The sequence below is a fragment of the Staurois parvus genome, unplaced genomic scaffold, assembly GCF_062004578.1.
Source record: "Staurois parvus isolate SC_StPar_1 unplaced genomic scaffold, SC_StPar_1.0 ptg000261l, whole genome shotgun sequence".
Taxonomy (NCBI): Eukaryota; Metazoa; Chordata; class Amphibia; order Anura; family Ranidae; genus Staurois; species Staurois parvus.
The window spans coordinates 1,089,072-1,112,697 of record NW_028318057.1 but is presented as its reverse complement, the minus strand read 5'-3'; the positions used below and the strand labels follow the sequence as shown (position 1 = coordinate 1,112,697).

Genomic DNA, 23,626 nt, shown 5'->3' with positions numbered 1-23,626 from the left:
CTAAACCGCTCTCAAGTAAAGTGAGCACACCCCTAAGTGAAAATGTCTAAATTGGGCCCAAAGTGTCAATATTTTGTGTGGCCACCATTATTTTCCAGCACTGCCTTCACCCTCTTAGGCATGGAGTTCACCAGAGCTTCACAGGTTGCCACTGGTTGCCTCTTCCACTCCTCCATGACGACATCACGGAACTGGTGGATGTTAGAGACCTTGCCCTCCACCTTCCGTTTCGAGGATGCCCCACAGGTGCTCAATAGGGTTTAGGTCTAGAGACATGCTTGGCCAGTCCTTTCACCTTTACCCTCAGCTTCTTTAGCAAGGCAGTGGTCGTCATGGAGGTGTGTTTAGGGTCGTTATCATGTTGGAATACTGCCATGCGGCCCAGTCTCTGAAGGGAGGGGATCATGCTCTGCTTCAGTATGTCACAGTACATGTTGGCATTCATGGTTCCGTCAGTGATCTGTAGCTCCCCAGTGCCAGCAGCACTCATGCAGCCCCAGAACATGACACTCCCACCACCATAATGCTTGACTGTAGGCAAGACACACTTGTCTTTGTACTCCTCATCTGGTTGCCGCCACACACGCTTGACACGATCTGAACCAAATAAGTTTATCTTGGTCACATCAGACCACAGGACTTGGTTCTAGTAATCCATGTCCTTAATCTGCTTGTCTTCAGCAAACTGCAGGCTTTCTTGTTCATTATCTTTAAAAGAGGCTTCCTTCTGGGATGACAGCCATGTAGACCAATTTAGTGCAGTGTGCGGCGTATGGTCTGAGCACTGATAGGCTGACCCCTTCACCCCTTCAACCTCTGCAGTAATGCTGGCAGCACGCATACATCTATTTCCCTAAGACCACCTCTGGGGATGACGCTGATCACATGCACTCAAGTTCTTTGGTCTACCATGTGAGGCCTGCTCTGAGTGGAACCTGTGCTGTTAAACCGCTATATGGCCACAATGCTGCAGGTCAGTTTCAGGGTCTTGGCAATCTTCTTATAGCCTAGGCCATCTTTATGTAGAGCAACAATTCTTTTTTTCTGATTCCCAGAGAGTTCTTTGCTTGAGGTGCCATGTTAAACTTCCAGTGACCAGTATGAGAGAGTGAGCGCAATAACACCAAATTTAACACACCTGATCCCCATACACACCTGAAACCTTGTAACACTAACGAGTCACATGACACTAGGGAGGGAAAATGGCTAATTGGGCCTAATTTGGACATTTTCACTTAGGGGTGTACTCACTTTTGTTGCCAGCGGTTTAGACATTAATGGCTGTGTGTTGAGTTATTTTGAGGGGACAGCAAATTTACACTGTTATACAAGCTGTTATCCATTCAGTCAATAGCTAGCTCCCTGTTACAGCTAGAAGATCGTGTGTGCCAGTATGTGCACCGGAGATGTATATACCGACCCTCTGATCAGAGACTGCTGACAAGCCAGGGTCCTGAGCTAATGTCTTCACTTCCCATTCTAGGGGGAGCCGACACTTTACTGCTACATGGAATACTGTTGTGGGTGTGTGTGTGTGCGCGCACGCACTAAATGGTTGTGTGTGGACAGGCTGTGAGACAATTGTACAGAGTAAAGATAACATCAATCCCTCATCATCTCCTGTGTATGAGGAGAGGGGGACTCTACAGAGAAATGAAGAATTCATACAAGAGGTCAATAGACCACACAGAGAGAGTGCCAGCCTGTGCTGCGCCCAGGTGCCCCTAGGTGGCAGTACGCCCTAGGCGGCTGCCTAGTTTGCCTAGTGGAAGCATCAGCTCTGGCTATGGTATTTGAGAATTATGCAGAACCAATTTTAGTGCCTTGTACATCAATCTGCAAGGTGTAAACAGTTGTTGCTGTTGTTTCCTACTATTATTGTGCTTATTTTGTATTGGGACGCCTGCCTTTACATGCACATGAACTTTAATGGCATCTCAGTCTTAGTCCATAGGGTTCATTATTGAGTTTGCCCACCCTTTGCAGGTATAACAGCTTCAGCTCTTCTGGGAAGGCTGTCCACAAGGTTTACGAACTGGTCTATGGTAATGTTTGACCAGAAGAGCATTTGTGAGGTCAGGCACTGACGTCGGTCGAGAAGGCCTGGCTTGCAATCTCCGCTCTTATTCATCCTAAAGGTGTTCTATCGGGTTGAGGTCAGGACTCTGTGCAGGCCAGTCAAGTTCCTCCACCCCAAACTTGCTCATCCTGGTCTTTATGGACCTTGTTTTGTGCACTGGTGTGCAGTCATGTTGGAACAGGAAGGGGACATACCCAAACTGTTCCCATATGTGTGTTTTGTGTGCAGCTTAGTCCTACAAAGTTTGGAGCATGAAATTGTCCAAAATGTCTTGGTATGCTAACACCTTTCTTCACTGAAACTAAGGGGCCAAGCCCAATCCCTGACAAACAACTCCACACCATTATCCCCCCTCCACCAAACTTTGCACTTGGCACAATGCAGTCAGGCAAATACCATTCTCCTAGCAACCGCCAAACCCAGACAAGTCCATCAGAGTCCAGTGGTGGTGTGCTTTACACTGCTGCATCCGACAATTTGCATTGCACTTGGTGAAGTAAGGCTTGAGTGCAGCTGCTCGGCCATGGAAACCCATTCCATTAAGCTCTCTGCACACTGTTGCTGTGCTAATCTGAAGGCCACACAAAGTTTGGAGGTCTTTAGCTATTGACTCTGCAGACAGTTGCCAACTTCTGTGCACTGTGCGCTTCAGCATGTGCTGACCCCGCTCTGTCATTTTTCGTGGCTGAGTTGCTGCTGTTCCCAGTTGCTTCCACTTTGTTATAATGCCACTAACAGTTGACCGTGGAATATTTAGTAGCAAGGAAATTTCACGGATGGACTCATTACACAGGTGGCAATCTATCACGGTTCCACTCTTGAATGCACTGAGCTCCTGAGAGCAACCCATTCTTTCACAAATTTTTGTAGAAGCATTCCATAGGTGCTTGAGTTTACACACCTGTGGCCATGGAGGTGATTGGAACACCTAAATCCAATGATTTTGAGGAGTGTCCCAATACTTTTGGCAATATATAATTTTTATATCTCGAGTAGAATAAGTACAGAACGCGTCACCATTTTTCTCAGTAAATATATTTCTAAAGGTGCTTTTGACGTAAAATTTTCACCACATGTCGGAAACAACCCATGCAGTCCCTACATGCAAGGAAACATAAATAAGTTAAAAAATTATGTGTAATAAAATAGAATGGCACAGAGAAAAAGTATTGAACACATGAAGAAAAAGAGGTGCAATGAAGAAAGCCAATACACCAGCTGAAATATATCAATAATTAGAAAGCAATCCTGCCCCATGTCAGTTCAAACTAATATCAGCTGGTTCAGTCTCAACTGATGGCCTATAAAAAGGTGTCTCGTTACCTAGGTGTCACACAAGAAACATCTCGATGGGTAAAAGCAAAGAGCTCTCTCAAGGCCTTCGCAACCTTATTGTTGCAAAACATACTTTTGGCATTGGTTACAGAAGGATTTCCAAACTTCTGAATGTTCCAATGAGCACTGTTTGGGCCATATTCTGGAAGTGGAAAGAACATCATTTCACCATAAACCAGCTACAACCAGGTGCTCCTCAGAGAAGTTGTCCAAGAGCCAATTACCTCTTGTGGAGAGCTTTAGAAAGACCTGGAATTAGCGGGTACAAGTGTTTCAAAGAAAACCATAAGTAATGCACTCAACCACCATGGCCTGTATGTATGCTTGCCGTGCAAGATTGCTGAAGAAAGAGCGGGTTGAAGCTCATTTAAAGTTTGTTGCACAACATTTAGACAAGCCTGTGAAATACTGGGAGGATATAATCTGGTTATATCAGAGCAAAATTGAACTCTTTGGATACCAAAATACACACCATGTTTGGAGGTCAAATGGCACTGCACATCACTCCAAAAACACCATACCAACAGTGAAGTTTGGAGGTGGGAACATCATGGTGTGGGGCTGTGTTTCAGCATACGGTACTTGCAAACTTCATATCGGTGGAGGGAGGATGAACGGAAAAATGTAGCAAGACATTCTTGATATAAATCTGCTCCCACCTACCAGGATGATGAAGATGAAACGAGGATGGATATTTCAGCGAGACAATGATCCCAAACACAAAGCTAAGGAAAGCTTTCAAAGAAAGAAAATAAATCTGCTAGAATGGCCCAGCCAATCGTTGACTTGAATCCAATAGAAAATCTATGGAAAGAACTTAAAATCAGAGTTTATAGAAGAGGCCCACGGAACCTTCAAGATTTGAAGACTGTTTGTGTGGAAGAATGGGCCAAAATCACACCTGAGCAATGCATGCGACTAGATTCTCCATACAGGAGGCATCTTGAACCTGTCGTTACCAACAAAGGATTTTGTACGAAGTACACATAACCTAATCTCTGAACTTATTTGTTTTATTTTCTTTGTATGCATGGATTTCATGGGTTGTTACTGACATGTGGTGAAAATTTCATGTCAGTAGCACCAATTAGAAATATATTTACCGAGAAAAATGGAGATGTGTTCAATACTTATTTTACCCACTGTGTATATATACTGTGGCGGGGTGGCTGCTCTGCGCTGGATTACGTATGCCCCGCACCATGTGCTGTCATTTGGCACACAACCAATGATTTATGACTGGGACCTGCTGATTGGCGTAGCGAATGACAGTACAGAGCCCTGTGTTTAAGAACAACACAGAGCTCTGTACATGGAGCAGAGATGTGGCAGTTTGTTTCTACCTGCAAAGCAGGGAGATAAAACCGGTACATCTCTTAGTAAAAGCAGCACACATTACACACATTAGTATAGTGCAGTGGTGGGCAACCTTTTTTTTCAACTGAGCCAAATCTCGCCAAAACCATGATTGAAATTTATTTTGAGAGCCACATTTTTAAAACTGAAAATACATCTCCCATATAGTAATTCATCCCCCATAGTGTAATTCATCCCCCATGGTGTAATTCATCCCCCATAGTAATTCATCCCCCATATAGTAATTCATCCCCCATATAGTAATTCATCCCCCATATAGTAATTCATCCCCCATATAGTAATTCATCCCCCATAGCAATTCATCCCCCGTATAGTATTTCATCCCTCGTATAGTATTTCATCCCCCGTATAGTATTTCATCCCCCATATAGTATTTCATCCCCCATATAGTATTTCATCCCCCATATAGTATTTCATCCCCCATATAGTATTTCATCCCTCATATAGTATTTCATCCCTCATATAGTATTTCATCCCTCATATAGTATTTCATCCCCCCATATAGTATTTCATCCCTCATATAGTATTTCATCCCCCCATATAGTATTTCATCCCTCATATAGTATTTCATCCCCCCATATAGTATTTCATCCCTCATATAGTAATTCATCCCTCATATAGTATTTCATCCCCCCATATAGTATTTCATCCCTCATATAGTAATTCATCCCTCATATAGTATTTCATCCCCCCATATAGTATTTCATCCCCCCATATAGTATTTCATCCCTCATATAGTATTTCATCCCCCCATATAGTATTTCATCCCCCCATATAGTATTTCATCCCCCCATATAGTATTTCATCCCTCATATAGTAATTCATCCCTCATATAGTATTTCATCCCTCATATAGTATTTCATCCCTCATATAGTATTTCATCCCCCATATAGTAATTCATCCCCCCACATAGTATTTCATCCCCTCATATAGTATTTCATCCCTCATATAGTAATTCATCCCTCATATAGTATTTCATCCCTCATATAGTATTTCATCCCCCCATATAGTATTTCATCCCTCATAAAGTAATTCATCCCCCATATAGTATTTCATCCCCCCATATAGTATTTCATCCCTCATATAGTAATTCATCCCTCATATAGTAATTCATCCCTCATATAGTAATTCATCCCCCCATATAGTATTTCATCCCCCCATATAGTATTTCATCCCTCATATAGTAATTCATCCCTCATATAGTAATTCATCCCTCATATAGTATTTCATCCCTCATATAGTATTTCATCCCTCATATAGTATTTCATCCCCCCATATAGTATTTCATCCCTCATAAAGTAATTCATCCCTCATATAGTATTTCATCCCCCACAGTACTATTCCCCCCCCCCCTTCTAGTAAGCCAAGTCCCCCGTGTCAATTCACTTACCTTTTGCGTTCCTCTCGCTGTCTTCCCGCGCCGTTCGGGTCTTCAGGGCGGACTGTGAGAGGAGCCTAGCTCCCCTCCCCTCACGTTCGGCACGCTGCCCCGCCTACACACATCCTGACAGCCACATCCGTAGGCCGGATTAAAAGGTCCGCGCGGACTTTTGGGGCTGCCAACCGAGAGGAGGCAGGGGAGCGGCCGACCGAGAGGAGGGAGGGGAGCAGGCGCCCGGCACACAGAAGAGCCGCATTAGACTGGGTAAAGAGCCGCATGTGGCTCGCGAGCCGCGGCTTGCCGACCACTGGTATAGTGTATAGTAATATCTCCAATGACACCAATAAAGTGATATCAGTGTCAGTCATTTCCCACCCAGTGTCAAATTACCCGCTGCACTATCACAGTCCCACTATAAGTTGCTAATTACCACCATTACTAATTTTATTTAAAATAAATTAAAATTCAAGTTTATTTTTAATTGTTTGTAGACTCTATAATTTTCACACAAACCAATCAATATATACTTATTGGGATTTTTTTCTTTTACCACAGACGTAGCAGAATACATTTTGACCTAAATTTATGAAGAAATTAGAATTTAAAAAAAAATTTTTTATTGGATATGTTTTATAGCAGAAGGTAAAAATTATTTGCTAAATTTTCTGTCTTTTTTTTTTTTTGTTTGGGGTTTTTTTTTATTATATAAACCAAGTGTTGATCAAGTACCATAAAAATAAAGCTCTGTTTGTGTGAAAAAATGCCATTTGGGTATAGCATTGCATGATTGTGCAATTACCAGTTAAAGTAGCACAGTGCTAAATAGCAAAAATTGCCCTGGTCATGAAGGGGTTAAAACTTTCCTGAGCTTAAGTGGTTAATAAAAAGTATCTGGAAAAAAATCTCCTGTGTCGGATACTAGGGGGAGCTTCAACAACATATCATCTCTATTATGACAGTGCCCGGGCCTAGATATTGTCTGCTAGAACCAAGCGCACCCATATGAGAGCAGCTCACATGCATCCGTATACATTAGGTTACATTTAAAAAGAATTAAACTGCTTCTAAAAGAAAGCCATGTCTGTTAGCACATAATGTTGTTTAATTTTCTCATCCACACATGCATATACCACGTCATTTACTGTACATTATTTCCCTTCCTTTCTTTTTTGTGAAATGCAATTTTCAAATTTGTTGACCTCTAAGCTTATTTAGTTTTTCTGTGTTCATTTTTTTCTATCTCAATAGGATGATCCTGGAGAAGAGAAGGAAAATTCATCAGTTCTTCAGAACAGCTCATTGAAGGGTGGTGAAGAAACCCTGATTGATAATCCCTATTTACGACCTGTAAAAAAGCCAAAGCTGAGGCGAAAAAAATGACCACCCGGTGATCAAGGCGATTAACTAGGGCATGCTATACACACACAGACTGTGTAATGTAACATTGGAAGGACATGATATTGTGTTCCTCAGAATTTCCCAACACCTTTTAACAAGACTCATTGGGCTGCTCACGTTGTTTATAGACATGTCATGACTGTTGGGCTGTTTGTTGAAGTATTGAGGTGCCTTTGCAGCAAATACAGGCCTAGTGAAATCCATTTTTTTCCAGCTTCTTCTACATCCGACCCTAGCACTAGGTCTTGTTTATGAAGAGTCTTGCTGGTGCCCAAAGAAAAAAAAAAAAGGCACAGTATTCAATGTAACAGATTTTATAATTAAAAAAGGCTTTCTGTGTTAAACTGATATGAGCTTTATTGCAGAAATGTAATACAAAGGATATTAAATTGTCCCACTTTAAAGAGACCCTATTATGTTGTAACATTTTTTAATTCAAACATATACCTGTAAAATAGATCTGGTAGTGACAGTAATGGACAGAGGAAGGAAGCGGTGAGCTGTGGGGGACAATGGGGATAGACACTCCCAGAAGTGTCAGTTTCCCAGCGGACTTAGGTTCTCTACAACAGAAAAGTGTGGGGTGGTGGGGGCACAGAAAAGGAAGGTGTGCTGTCTTCTGTACAGGTATGTGCTTGGATTAAAAAAATGTTATAATGTTAAAAGGTCTCTTATTGTAGTGAAATATGCCCAGTTATTTTTTTTTTCAAGCCAAAAAGGAACTAATTTGTAAGAAAAAAAATAAAACATTCTTAAGATAAAAAAAAAATCTTTTCAATTCAGCACTGTTTCTTTCTCTGAACTTTAGAGTATATGTAAACCGTCACCTTGTAAAACAACCCATTCAGTTTAAAACCAAAATGAAAGGCAAAACATTTGTGTATACAGTATATATAAAAAACATTGTAGATACCTTTTTTTTTTTTTTAAATAATCACATAACCTCTGTTTTCAGCTGCATTAGGAGCTGGGGGAGGGGAAACAGCAGGACAATAAACTTCCCAGGGAATGGCTGTGAAGGGGGGGAGCAGGCTCAGTTCTTAACGCAGCCAGAACACTGACTACGCTATGCTTTCCTGCCTAGTGTGGTACGTTTTTAAAAGGAAAGTAGAGGGAATAGCAGAAATACCAGGGTTTTTACACAAAGGAAACAATACACAGAGAACAGCATACTTTTTCATACTAGTACATGGTACAGCAGGCACATACTGTATCAGGAATATGAAATGTTGGGTTTGCATATTATTTAAAATGTATGTCAATCCTAACAATGGACTTGTCATATTTGCAATTTTTTTTCTCTAGTAAATATACCTTTTTAAATAAAGTGTTTATTTATATTTGACAAGTACAAAAACATGTTGACCTTGATAGAAAATGAAAGCTGTGTTGTGTCCTGTTCACTCTTCTTGTGTTAGGAGCCTAATTGGCCCTCTCAGTTCTTCTTTGGGCTACAGAACAGTTACTCCCTATGTTGTGGAGAGGAGGAGGAATGCGGGGCAGGGCAATCTTGTGTTTTGTCATCCCGCACAGAAAGTTAGAAGTGCATGTATACCAGATTAAGTTTCTTTGTTTTTTTTTTTGTAATGGCAGAGTTCTTAAGATTCGGCAGTGAGAGAGTTAAAGGCTAAGTCCACTTTTTAGAAAAAAAAATAACAAATGCACATATATTTGTCAGGTAAAAATGCATGTATGTATTTTATTTTTTTGCATAGGAGCCTACAAAGTACTGGATCAGTGATCGGTGGGTCCTAGGTACAATGCCTGTAGACTCTTCCTCTAGCTCCCTGTCCATACCAAAGTATGGCCTTTCAGTTGGAGAGCTGGAAGAAGTGCCAGTGTATGTGGGGTCCCATTTGCCCCCTTGTCCTCTGTAATGACCTCAGGGAGAATAGCTCTACACCAAGTTCACTATATGAACCACTGATGTATTTATACATGTTGATCATATCCCCCCTTAATGTTCTCTTCTCAAGAGACAATAAATTCAGTTCCTCTAATCTTTCCACATAGCTGAGCTCCTCCATGCCTCTTATCAGTTTGGTTGCCCTTCTCTGTACTTTCTCCAGTTCCCCAATGTTCTTTTTGTGAATTGGTGCCCAAAACTGAACTGCATATTCCAGATGAGGTCTTACTAATGATTTGTACAGGGATAAAATGATATCTCTCTCTGGAGTCTATACCTCTTTTAATACAAGAGAGGATTTTGCTCGCTTTAGAAACTGCAGCTTGGCATTGCATGCCATTATTAAGCTTGTGATATACCAGAACTCCCAGATCCTTCTCCACCATTGATTCCCCCAATTGTACCCCCCCCCAGTACGCATGATGCATGCATATTCTTAGCACCCAAGTGCATAACCTTACATTTATCAACATTAAACCTCATTTGCCACATAGTTGCCCAATTAAACAGTGCATTGAGGTCGGCTTGTAAGTTGGAGACATCCACGAGAGCCCCCAGGAGGAGTTAACCTTTTTGTCAGCGGCAGCATTAACATTTAAACCCCATCCTAGCATTGTTTACATTTTTGCTGCCAAATTTCTAGTAGAAGTTATTCTAGTGGAAGTGATCACTTTTATGTGCTCATAAATGTGCAACACTCCATTTCCCCCATCAGGTGTTCAGCTGATATCTTCCAGGAAGAAGTACAGTTCTTCCTGGTTCAGAGCGGTCAATCTCCAGCTGCTTTGCCTGGGGAAGAAGCTAATTATGCAGAGTCTGTGCTCAGTTTGCTTCAACAGGGTGCAGAAGTGACTTCTGATATTTCCTTGAAGAGAACCTGTCACCTACACTATCACATAGTGGGCTTATAAGGACAATTGGATGTATTGTGATTTTTTTGCCATTTCATGGGCGTGTGCAATTTGATGCTTAACAAATTTTAGTATCTATTTACTCAATGCAGCCTTATCTTTTATATTTTATCAAAAAAAGTGCACAGTATATTTTGTTGTGTGCACTAAAGGTAATTTTGTTAACGAAAATATAGGTTTGATAAGCAGTAGCATAATTTTTGTGTGGCTTAAAAAAAAATTGCATCAGTCACCATTTTATTTGACATGGTCTCTGCATTCAGAAAATATATTTTCCTGTAATTTCTGAGCCAATCCTCATTTCTGCATGCATCTCTGCCCCTGACTCCCAATATGTTCACCTAATTTAGCCTCACGGTGTTCTCTAACAGGACAGCAGGGAGGGAAACTTATACTCATATGAGAATTGGCCAGGAAAGGAAAATAAGGATAAGAAAAAATATTTTGATTTCCTGGCCTCCTCCTGTCCACATGAGGCCAGGAATTCAAAAAGGTTGGGAACAAATATCTTGCAACCACAAAAAGGTTAAAACCACAAATGCAGTAATTACCTGTGCTAAATATCTAAGAGAAAAAAAAAAAAAAAAAGCGATATTGCATTAGTCAATATCGCTAATTATTATGTGGTCTAGCCAATTGCTATTTTAACAAATGTTATAAAGTAGGAACTAAAACATTTTGCAGCGGTATTACTACTACCTTAGTCAAGGTGGAGATATCTGCACCTTCAAAGAACACTATCCCAATCCTCGGCCCATACCTGTATGCAGAAGGCTGAGGATGTCAGAGAATGCTGCCTAAAAGGGATCAATGTTGGCTGCCACTGCGAACTAGAAAATTATCCACCAGAATTTGAAATGCATGGAATTGGTTGAAATTTTGTGGGATTTTAATAGTCTCTACACTCTTCCTGGAATGCCTAAACTGATCATCCTGCCCCATTGAATCCACAAGAATTTATTGGAGTCTCTTGGGATTGGAATTAAGAAAATCTTGATTAAGAAGTTACGTTTCAACGGAAGTTGCTATGGAGGGAACGATGGTGGGAACAATGGTGAAAATGAAGAGGAGACAATACCCTCCTGCGCCAAAAGGGTAGGATCATAATAATGTTCACTTTCTCTACTTGAATACCTGAGTGCATGCAGAATTAATGATGTTGGGGGAAATGCATATATTAGCTTAAAGTCCCAACAGACCGAATGGGCATCCTGCACCAGCCCTTGGAGGGGCTTGTGTCACAAAGCCAAGTGTTGTGGATTGTAGCCCTTAAGTCAACCTCTAGCATCCACCAGGGCCAGAACACTTTGTGTAGGATAGCGTTTGTTCACTGACCATTCATTGTAGCCTGCAAATGTTGACTTTGCCACTAAATTCTTTGGCCCAAGTAGGTACAAAGCTGTTAAGGCTGAGATGCGTCTTTCATCCCACTTAAAGATTTCTGCTGCAAGCAAAAGGCTCCAGGTGCTGCCCTGCTTGAATACAGCCATAGTGTTGCTCATCTTGATCTTCACTTGTGCCCCCTTTAGCAGAGGTAAAAAGTACCTGCGTAATTCTAGAGGGCACCCTCAGTTCCTAGAGGTTGGAATTGCCCAGTGAACTGCAGATATTGTGATCATGGCTGAACAGAAAATGCTTTGTCTGTACTAACCCCTCTTGCATAAATTGGGGGGGGAGCTGCCTCTTCTTTCATTTCTACTGCACTCTTGACAATGTTCATAAACAGTAGGATCAAAGCAAACTCAAAGACATATTGGTATGCCTGCCTCATCTGACTCCAGAATTGGAGTCACCAAGATTGAGGCCTGATCCCTATGCAACCATGGCTATTTTGAGTCATAATCCTGGGTACATCCTGCCTCTGTGGCTCTTTGTCTTTGTCTAAAGCTTCCTTTAGACATGCTTCATAAGCCAGTTTAGAAGAAAAAGCTGGGGCAACTAAACGTGCAGAACAAAAAAATTTGTTTAGTTTTGGATTGAGTCGTTAAGTTACTAATTTTGTCTGGTTGCATTTGTAACGAATTTTGTTTAATTTACGGTTTTTATTTTTGACCGGCGTCACATTTTTCCAATGGATTCAAATCGATCCGAATTCATTCTGAGGAGTAATTGGTTCTATTCTATTCAAATTTCATGAGACGGCTATATTCTGTTTTCTTTTTTCCCTTTCCCCCTTTCCTTTTTCCCCCCTCCCCCCCCCCCCTTTCCTTTTTCCCCCCCTTTTCCTTTTCCCCCCCCCCCTTTTCCTTTTTTTTTCTTTCCCATTTTCTTTTTTCCCCCCTTTCCATTCCCCCCCTTTCCTTTTTCCCCCCTTTCCTTCTTCAAATTTCAAAAGACAGCTATGTTCATTCTATTCTTTTATTTTCTATTCTACTTTATTCTATTCTTTTCGATTTCGGAAGACGGATATATTCTAATTTATTCTATTCTTTAGTATTCCATTCTATTTTATACTTTTATTTTCTATTTCATACTTTTATTTTCTATTCTTTTAAAATTTTGGAATTGGTGGAAACCTACTGCGAGGATGTGTAAGGGATCACCTGTAAGAGTGATGTGACCTCAATCACCTATGTGGCAAACTGTTTTGACTTTTGCCATAAGGGTCCATTACCGCAGACGATTAGCACATCCTACAGATTTCAGTAGCAACAATCTGCAGATTCCTGTGTCTGGAATGACGTGTGTAAAGAGCTGCGGATGCTCAGCTCACACCCTGCAATAATGGCCAACAGGTCTGTTACAATAAAGCTGATGTCCAGGTTTCCTGTGACTTTCAATAGTTAATTTAGGCCAATCTTGCATGAACAAGCTAATTAAAGTGACATGAAACCTGGACTTCAACTTTAAGGTAGCCCATTCCTTATGAAGAAGAGTTGAGCTTAAAGAGGGATGTAATGAGAATGATTCTTATAGTAAAACCAAAGTTGTCAGTTTGCAGCCATGGAAATTGATGAATTCTTATGTCCCCAATTGAATTTTTTTAATCCAAACTATGACACGTTTGATTAGGTGGTCAGATAATGATAATGATGCAGTGGTTTACAGAATGTGCGGACAGATTCGTTCTGAAAAAAAAATTGACATTAAAGAAGGATAATGGGGTTGCAGAAGATGAGCAGTTGTGATGCATTAAAGAGTCATACTTCTCAAAAAGAGGTGCTGCTTTTGCCTGTTAATTTCAGCATGTTTAAGATAAATTCTGAAAGTGAAAATCAGCCTGTCCTGGTAATGTTCATGAAGCTGTTGGATCTGATAATTTCTTGCCTTTTAGTATGGGTAACATTTGGATAAAGGCTTTAGCATGAGCAGACATACATTTTGGAACATTAACATATTGAATAGTGGCAAAAGCCTCCAGCCCATTTTAATTTTTAGTGCAACATACAATGGGTTATTTTTTTTCCAGCACTCGTATAGCATTTCTAAACTCAAGAACAAAAAGTTAATATATTGCAGCTTACCAGTCATGGATGTGGTAACTGCATACGTTTCCTCTTTAGACTTTAGTACTTTTGCCAATTACACTTTTTTTAGTGTAATAACACTCACCCTACTGTATCAAGAAAATGAGACAGGACTATGGAAGCCTCCTCTTCTTTATAACATAAAAGGGAGCTGTTCTGTAGTCCCCAGAGATAATTGGGAGCAATGTAACTGATAATTATGTGGCACAGGATGTCAAGCTGATGTAACAAAATGCTTTCAATTATATATTTAACAGACGAATAGGGACCGTTTAACTTTGTGTTGTTTGAAACTCGGCTTTACTGAACTATATTCGCCAATTAGTCCTTTAATGCTGCAGTTTGTAGCTAAGCTTTGTCAGCTTCACTCCACTAGTAGCAATGACATACTTTTTGTCTTCCCCTCTACATTCAATAGTAGGGACATAAAACACAACTATGTGCACAATAATCTCATTTTCTGTCACCCAGCTTTCCCACCTAATCCAGATGCCTCCCTACAAATTATTCAGTTCATTTTGGAAAGTGCTCTCAGAATGAACCGATGATCCTGAGCTGCTACTGTTTGTCTAAGTTGTTCTTTTGCCATATATTCATAATTCTGGGAATGTGGTATGCCTCTTGTACTTGTTGTCAAACAGTAAAATGTACAACTTCTATATACATACAGAAAAAATAACCTCCTGTTCTTTGTAGACCTCCCTACAATAAACCAATAGCAAAATAATAAGAAACAGATGGGGATACCTAATGTCCCTTCCTCCTTGCCTTGGTTCATACAGGTCACCTATAGATCCAGGGTCGGATTTACCATTAGGCACTGTATGCATGTGCCTAAAGGTGCCCTTCCTAGAGGGGTGCCTCTCTTTCCCCGGTCTCTCTCTCAACAGCCAGGGACTGGAGGGTAGTTCAGCTGTCAACTCCAACCTGTGATATCGGGATGGGCAGGGCTGATATGTGTTTCAGGGGCTTCACCCCCTTTGTCACGCAACCAGTGCATAGATGAACAGCCGGCATTTATACATAGCTGGCTGGGGAAGAAGTTAGCAAGTACCAAGACCAATTGGAACTAATGCATGTGTGCCCGAAGCAGCTTATAATAAAACTGAATTATACACCACTGGGGGTGCACATGCAGTAGTTCCAATTGGTCTTGCCCCTTGCCCCATTTTTCCCAGCTGGCACTGTATAAATGCCAGATGTTTCATTATGAATGGGTTGTTTGACAAAGGGGGCAGAGCCCCTGAAATGCATATTGGCTCTGGGACAGACTGCCTGGTACCCTGCCAGGGTGCTTTTTTTAGAGAACTGCTGCTGGGACACAGGACTAAGGTATTATAGCACAACACTAGCTTAGGTGTAAACTGGAACTGTTTATTGAACAGAAATACTGGTTTTTATACACTTCAGAAATAGGGCAGTTCCCACATGAACAATAAAAACAAACATTACACATTGGGATAAACATCCCACACTTATTACGCAACGAGGCCAAGTTGACACAAGACTAATCCAATCATGTAGGAACCTCCAAGAGGACTAGCCAACAGACATAAACAATAGATGATTCAATTAACAATGGGACAAAGACACAGTGGTAAACCCATCACATCTTAATAAACAGATTACAGCAAGAGACCTCAGCATCAGGTTGTTTTGAGCTGATTATATTAATATCTGCTTGGAGTCTCTCAGTCTAGGAGGGGGTTGAAACAGTCAATGCTGGTTTTGGCACACAGACCTCAAATCTGTGTCCTGGTCTGTATTTTTTTGAAGACCTGAAGTAAAACTACTCCAAAAGTACCCACAGGCACACACCTCCCAAAGAATAGAGCCCCCTCAAACATCAGACCCCATAGTCAGTAGACAAGAGGCTAGCCTGCAGTCTCCTCCAAAAGATTGTTACGGTTGGGTCTGTCAAAGTCCCCACCCATCCCCAAGAGGTTGGCACTGACAGCTGTACTTTCATTGCAGCCGTACCCCCACCGGCTTGCCTGCCATTCCCTGGCTGTGCTGGATGTTTACACTGCTGCATGTCCTGCTAGGCTGCACTCATTTGTTCTCTATCTGATGCCTACTTTCTTACCTCGGCTCCTGTATGCTGTTAATCAAGATTTTAGAATGTACAGTTGCAAGAAAAAGTATGTGAACCCCTTGGGATTACGTGGAGTTTTGCATGAATTGGGCATAAAATGTGCTCTGAACGTCATCTTAGTCACAACAATAGAAGAACACAGTCTGCTGAACATAATACTACACAAACATTAGATGTTGCCATGGTTTAATTGCACATAACATGTAAACATTCACAGTGCAGGAAGGAAAAAGTATGTGAGGCCCTAGCTTAATGACTTCTCCCAGAGCTAATTGGAGCCAGGAGTGAGCCAACCTTGACTCCAATCAGTGTGATGATATTGGATGTGTTGCTGACAGCTGTCCTGCCCTTAAAAAACACACACCTGTTTTGGGTTTACTGGTTTCAAGAAGCACTGTCTGATGTGAACCATGCCTCGCAGAAAAGAGCTCTCAGAAGACCTACGATCAAGAATAGTTGACTTGCATGAAGCTGGAAAGGGTTACAAAAGTATCTCCAAAAGCCTTGATGTTCATGTGTCCACGGTAAGACAGACTGTCTACAAATGGAGAAAGTTTAGCACTGTTGCTACTCTCTCTAGGCGTGGTCGTCCTGTAAAAATGACTGCAAGAGCACAGCGCAGAATGCTGCATGAGGTAAAGAAGAATCCCAGAGTGTCAGCTAAAGACCTACAGAAATCTCTGGCACATGCTAACATTTTTGTTGACACATCTACAATAAGGAAAACATTAAACAAGAATAGAGTACATGGGAGGACACCACGGAGGACGCCATTGCTGTCCAAAAAGAATATTGCAGCATGTTTGAAGTTTGCAAAAGAGCACCTGGATGTTCCACAGCACTACTGGCAAAATATACTGTGGACAGATGAAACCAAGATTGAGTTGTTTGGGAAGAACACACAACACTATGTGTGGAGAAAAAAAGGCACAGCACACCAACATCAAAACCTCATCCCCACTGTAAAACATGGCGGAGGGAGCATCATGGTTTGGGGCTGCTTTGCTGCCTCAGGGCCTGGACGGATTGTTGTCATCGATGGGAAAATGAATTCCAGAGTTTATCAAGACATTTTGCAGGAAAACGTACGACCATCTGTCCGCCAACTGAAGCTCCGCAGAGGATGGGTGATGCAACAGGACAATGACCCAAAGCATACAAGTAATTCAACAAAACAATGGCTGCAACAGCACAGAATACGCCTTCTGGAGTGGCCCAGTCAGAGTCCTGACCTCAACCCGATTGAAATGCTGTGGCATGACCTTAAGAGAGCGATTCACACCAGACATCCCAAGAATATTGCTACACTGAAATAGTTTTGTGAAGAGAAGGGGTCCAAAATTACTCCAGATCGTTGTGCAGGTCTGATCTGCAACTACAGGAAACGTTTGGTTGAGGTTATTGCTGCCAAAGGAGGGTCAACCAGTTATTAAGTCCAAAGGTTCACATACTTTTTCCTCCCTGCACTGTGAATGTTTACATGTTATGTGCAATTAAACCATGGCAACATCTAATGTTTGTGTAGTATTATGTTTAGCAGACTGTGTTCTTCTATTGTTGTGATTTAGATGACGTTCAGAGCACATTTTATGCCCAGTTCATGCAAAACTCCACGTAATCCCAAGGGGTTCACATACTTTTTCTTGCAACTGTATGTGTGCTAATTAATTGGTGTCTTTGCAGTTTAACTAACTCCTGAACCTTGCACTCGGTACGAAGCACACTCCTGACTCCAGCACTCTGTATGAAACACACTCCTGAACCCTGCACTCTGTACGTAGCACACTCCTGAATCCTGCACTCTGTGCATATTGCACTCCTGAATCCTTCCACACTTTGTGTACACACTCTTCCTCAGTTTGTGCAAAACCATTTGTAATGGACGCTTTCTATTCTTTTTTTAGAAATGATTGTGCTGGGGTTTGTGTCCGGGAGACTCTTGCTTGTAGCACAGCAATCAAAGCATATTTTATAGATACAAGGAAGCCCCTTAAGCCCATCCCATTGCTAAGCATTCGGCCACACCTATTTTTGCTGTGGAGCGCTAGGTGCACCACAGGTCACTGCCTCCCTCAAGTGTCCCTCATTCTGAAGTTCAAAAGTTATGATAAGGGGAACTCTGGGGACATCAGAGTTCCCCTTTACATCACAGTCTGCAGTGTTCTCCTTTACATCAAAGTCTGCAGCATTCCCCTTTACACATATAAAAATATTTTGTCAAGAAAAAAAAATTAGGTCTTACTGGGTTTTTTTTTTAGGGGGGGGGGGCGCTTCAGAAGGGTGGTGAGTGCAACAGAGAGAACTTTTTCAAAAAAACTATCTATGTCACTTTCATTTGACTTGTGCTAGGACAGGCAGATATTTTCCTGCCTGCAAATCTTGAAGCAATATATGGCCAACTCAGAATCTGGGTGTTTTTGTTTGCAATAGCAAACAGTGAGCTAAAAGCCTGCACATTTTTTAAGTAACTGTTAGTCTGATATTTGTTAAAACTGTGTTAAACCAAAAATAAGATTGTAATATATTGCCAGTCAAGTCCATCTAAACCTGCCGGTACATTTAACCCTCACCCTTGATTGACCGTTGCTGCTTTCCAAAGGTGTCTCCATTGCTTCTCCAGTGCAATAGAGTTACCCTAAGACAGGAAGTGTATTACTGGTAGGATTGCAATGTAAAAATTAAGAAAAAAACCCCTAAAAACTTAGAAAACTGATGCTACCATATGTAAGGATTGGTATTACATTTTTTTTGGGTTCATTATGTCTTTAAGCATCTTTACTTTAGTGTTTTAATATATCTGGTGTAACCAGATATTTTACTATAAAGCGGAGTTCCACCCAAAAGTGGAAACTGTTTTTCTGCCTCCTCCCCCATCTGCTGCCACATTTGGCACCTTTTGGGGGGGGGGGGGGCGGGTACTTTGTTCTGACAGGTACCCGCTCCCACTTCCAGCTCAGTTTGCCAAGGAGGACTGAGCCAGAAGTTTGCCCCATGAAACTTTTCCATAACGTAACACCGTATTTATTAGGTAAAAACCACTTAAAATTGCACTTACATAAAAACATGTGTATAGCACTTTAAATCCCAGCACAAAGCAATTCCTTCTCAGAGGACAAGTGTAGCGCTATCCGGCCCCGCCATATGTGTTTCGTTGTATGACGCCATCAGTGTTTTTTACCTAATAAATCCGGTGTTACGCTATGGAAGTTTCCCTTTGATATTTTTATGGTGGTGGAGGAGTACTGTGGATGTTCTGGAGGAGTTTTCACAAGAAACTGGTCTAGAGGTGTTTTCACATATGGAGTCCGTTACTAGTGTATAGAGGTATCAAGCTCAGACAGACGGCCAATTTACTGCAGGAGAGCGCTGCAACATCTAATGCGATACTTGACCTACCATCCAAGGTGGTCAATTATTTCTGGTGAGTGGGGCTCTGGAGGGGGAGCACTAATTGGAGCACTTCGCACAGAGGATTGCTATGGATAAGAAGATTAACTATTGTATCGCATAGTATTCACATTGGATGCGGATGGGGATTTTTTTATATTGGAACTTTTATATGTTCGCACGCTGATTGGGACTTTAATATACATACATGATATCTTTTGCATATAAGTTCACTATATATAGTTTGATGGTATTGTATATTTGCTATTTATAGCACAATTGTTGTTTGAGCATGTTGAGTATATATATTGGTTTCCTATTTATGATTTAGTCACTGGGCAGGAGGGATATATTTGTCAGCCCATAGGGCATTGAAGTATACATACATTTGTAGGGACCCTATATGTAGTAGGATGGTTTATTTATTAATATTTTCAGGCAGCGCAGCAACTTTTATGTTAGTTTTGAGAAATACACCCAGTTTATTTATATTTACTGGAAACATTTTTCTTTGAAGCAATAATTCATTTTAATTGCATAGAAGTGTTTCCCAACTTTCAAGAAGCAAGTTGCCCACAATCCTTCTGCTATTTTCTATTACTGTCATGGGTTATTTGGCATGTTGATTCAGACCTAAATGACCTTGACTCACTGTTATGATCTGTTTGGTCATGAGGCCCCCCATGACATTTTGGGCCTAAAGTGATAAGTGATCCAAAGAGCAGGAAAACATGTTACTTTGCCCTCTGTCAACCTGAAAGCATGAAGCAAACTACTGCATGTGTGTTTTGTGTAGAATACACTCATTATTACCCTGTTTCCCCTAAAATAAGACCTACCCCGAAAATAAGACCTAGTACTATTTTTGGGAATTGCTAAAGTATAAGACCTACCCCAAAACTAAGACCTAGTTGTGATCAGGGCTTTTTTTTTCATGCTACCTCCGGCACTGGCCCTGCTCACACCAATATCTACTGTCTCTTATAAACACAGAAGCGCAGCTGAAGTGACAGCACCATCCGCTCCCACAGAACCTCCCTACCTCTGTACTCACTGTGGGACAGGGAAGTAACAGATACCTGTGGGCGCAGTATGCAGTGTGTTTTTGGGGTGGGGTATCTCCTCCTGCAGCCTAATGCATGGGTGGATCTCCGGTCAGAGGAAAGAGGCGGAGCAGTGAGTAAGTGCCCTTGGTGCACTGTGTGGGAAGATAGGACCCGAAACAGGAGTTACTATAGAGAGGGGTCGGCTGCTGACAGCTGTGTTTTGTAAAGCTAGCTAACCATATGAGGGCAGTGGATGGGAAGAGGGGGTGTGCAAAAGTGAGCTGCAGTCAGGTGTTGCAGAGGTAAATTGACAGGTGAGTTGCAGACAGGGTGCATAGGTGAGCTGCTGATGGAGGATGCAGAAGTGAGCTGAGTTGCAACCCACCTCTGCACCCCCCTGCCACAGCTCTGCACCCCCCAGCCACAGCTCACCTTTGCATCCCCGTCTGCAACTCACCCCTGCACCCCCTGGCCACAGCTCAGCTCTGCACCCCCAGCTACAGCTCACCTCTGCATCCCCTGTCCACAACTCACCCCTGCACCCTGTCTGTGGCTCATATCTGCACACTGTCTGAAACTCACCTGTCAAGTCATCCCTGCAACACCTGACTGCAGCGCACAACTGTCAACAGCTGGCCCTCTCTATAGTAACCCTCATCCACAACTGTCTGCAGATCACCTCTGCACCTCCTGTCCACACCTCTACTTTTAAAAAAATAAGACCTACCCCAAAAATAAGACCTAGTGTGTTTTTTGAGCCAAAACAAATTTAAAACAGTGTCTTATTTTTGGGGAAACACGGTACTAACCCAAATAATTAGCATCGTACAAGAATGCAATACCTATAGGTGCAAAAGTGCCTTTCTTTATTACAAGACTGAAACCTCTTTCTGATTGCTAGACCACCAGAAAAACTATCTTCAACATAGGTGCTACTTTTTAAAGAGGCCTAATGGCAGCAGGACTGATAATGAGCAGTTTAATCACAAATACAAAATGTCACAGATGTAATCTTTATATCGGGGGTCAGCAACCAGTGGATCAGTAGGTTACTGGTAGATCATGTTCTGGGCTTGTTGACCCACCATCCGAGAGCATCAGAATGCAATGCAGAGGGGCTACTTGTAAGTAAGAGCAGCAGAAGCTGATGTCCTCCTGTAGTGCTGGCTCCTGTCCCATGTGGAGTGATACCAACTGCACTCCAACTCTTATCCTGGCTAGCAGTCTCCAGTGTGGTGCAAGCAGCAGGAAAGATGAGATTTGCAGGTCAGTGTAAACCAGTGTTTCTCAACTCCAGTCCTCATGGACCCCCAACAGGTCATGTTTTCAGGATTTCCATTATTTTGCACAGGTGATTTGATCAGTTTCACTGCCTTAGTAATTACCACAGCTGTTTCATCTGAGGGAAATCCTGAAAACATGACCTGTTGGGGGTCCATGAGGACTGGAGTTGAGAAACACTGGTGTAAACCAATACAATGGACCTAATAATGTAGAGCTGCTTTCACACTGATGTACTGCAGTTAACCCACACCGTGGTTGCAGTGCAGTGTACCTGCAGCTTTCCTGTGGGTTTGCTTTGCTCAGCCATAGACTTCTATTATATCCTGAGCGTTTAGGGCACTTTATGAAAGCGTACCAAAGCTCTTGAGCTTGGGTGCACTTTCAGAAAGTGCACCACACCTGCAGGATATAATAGAAGTCTATGGCAAAGTGTAGCTAACCCAGAAAAATTACATTGAGCCTCAAACAGTCAGTGTAAATGAGGCCTAAGGTGCAGGTAGACCAGTGTCAAGTGTGTAAGGTTAAAAAGGGCCAGCACACCAACCCAAGACTTTCAACTTGCATTTACTTGCTGTGTTTATACTTATCCTTCCCCTTTTTGACCATTTCTGTGCTTTTAAAGTTACTCCCAAGGTCAGAAAAGAGGGTGTGATAATGGACACTTCACAGTCTGCCTAGAAGTTTACACCCTGTTCCAAATTATTATGCAAATTCTATTTAAGTGTCACAAAGATTTATTATTTTGTTTTTCAGTTTAACTCATGGATGGCATTGTGTGTCAGGGCTCTTTTTATCACTGAAAACAATCTCGGACACCTGTGATAATTAGATTGGCCGGTGAGCCCAATTTAAGGAAAAACTACTAAAGGAGGGTGTTCCACATTATTAAGCAGAGCACCATTTTCAAGCAATATGGGGAAGAAAAAGGATCTTTCTGCTGCCGAAAAGAGTGAAATAGTTCAATGCCTTGGACGAGGTATGAAAACATTAGATATTTCACGAAAACTTAAGCGTGATCATCGCACTATTAAGAGATTTGTGGCTGATTCAGAGCACAGACAGGTTCGTGCAGATAAAGGCACATTGAGGAAGATTTCTGCCAGATCCATGCATCGGATCAAGAGAGCTCCTGCTAAAATACCATTACATAGCAGCAAACAGATATTTGAAGCTGCTGGTGCCTCTGGAGTCCCACGGACATCAAGGTGTAGAGTCCTCCAGAGTCTTGCAACTATGCATAAACCTTCTATTCGGCCACCACTAACCAATGCTCACAAGCAGAAATGGCTGCATTGGGCAGAAAAATACATGAAGACTAATTTTCAAACAGTCCTGTTCACTGATGAGTGCCGTACAACCCTGGATGGTCCAGATGGATGGAGTAGTGGATGGTTGGTGGACGGCCACCTTGTTCCAACAAGGCTGCGACATCAGCAAGGGGGTGGTGGAGTCGTGTTTTGGGCTGGAATCATGGGAACAGAGCTGGTCGGCCCCTTTAGGGTCCCCGAAGGTGTAAAGATGACCTCTGCAAAGTATGTGGAGTTTATGACTGACCACTTTCTTCCCTGGTACAGAAGGAAGAACTATGCTTTCCGTAATAAAATCATCTTCATGCATGACAATGCACCATCTCATGCTGCAAAGAATACCTCTGCATCAATGGCTGCTGTGGGGATAAAAGGAGAGAAAGTCATGGTGTTGCCTCCATCCTCCCCTTAGTTCAATCCTATTGAGAACCTTTGGAGCATCCTCAAGCAAAAGATCTATGAGGGTGGGAGGCAGTTTACATCCAAACCGCAGCTCTGGGAGGCTATTCTGACATCTTGCAAACAAATTCAAGCAGAAACTGTCCAAAAACTCACAAGTTCAATGGATGCAAGACTTCTGAAGCTGTTATCAAATAAGGGGTCCTATGTTACAATGTAACATGACCTGTTAAAATGTCTAACAAGTTAAAAT

The 23,626-nt window shown here is 41.9% G+C and overlaps 1 protein-coding gene across 2 annotated transcripts in view; it reads left to right on the top strand.

Moving 5' to 3' along the window:
* The window catches only part of TAF8 (TATA-box binding protein associated factor 8), a 38,074-nt gene extending 29,721 nt beyond the window's left edge, over positions 1-8,353 (top strand). For both annotated transcript variants that reach the window (XM_089681152.1, XM_089681151.1), the window contains one exon: positions 7,422-8,353. In XM_089681152.1, the coding sequence (XP_089537278.1) occupies positions 7,422-7,553 (132 nt within the window). In that variant the 3' untranslated portion in view covers positions 7,554-8,353. The remainder of the gene's footprint in view (positions 1-7,421) is intronic.
* Positions 8,354-23,626: the final 15,273 nt, after the last annotated feature.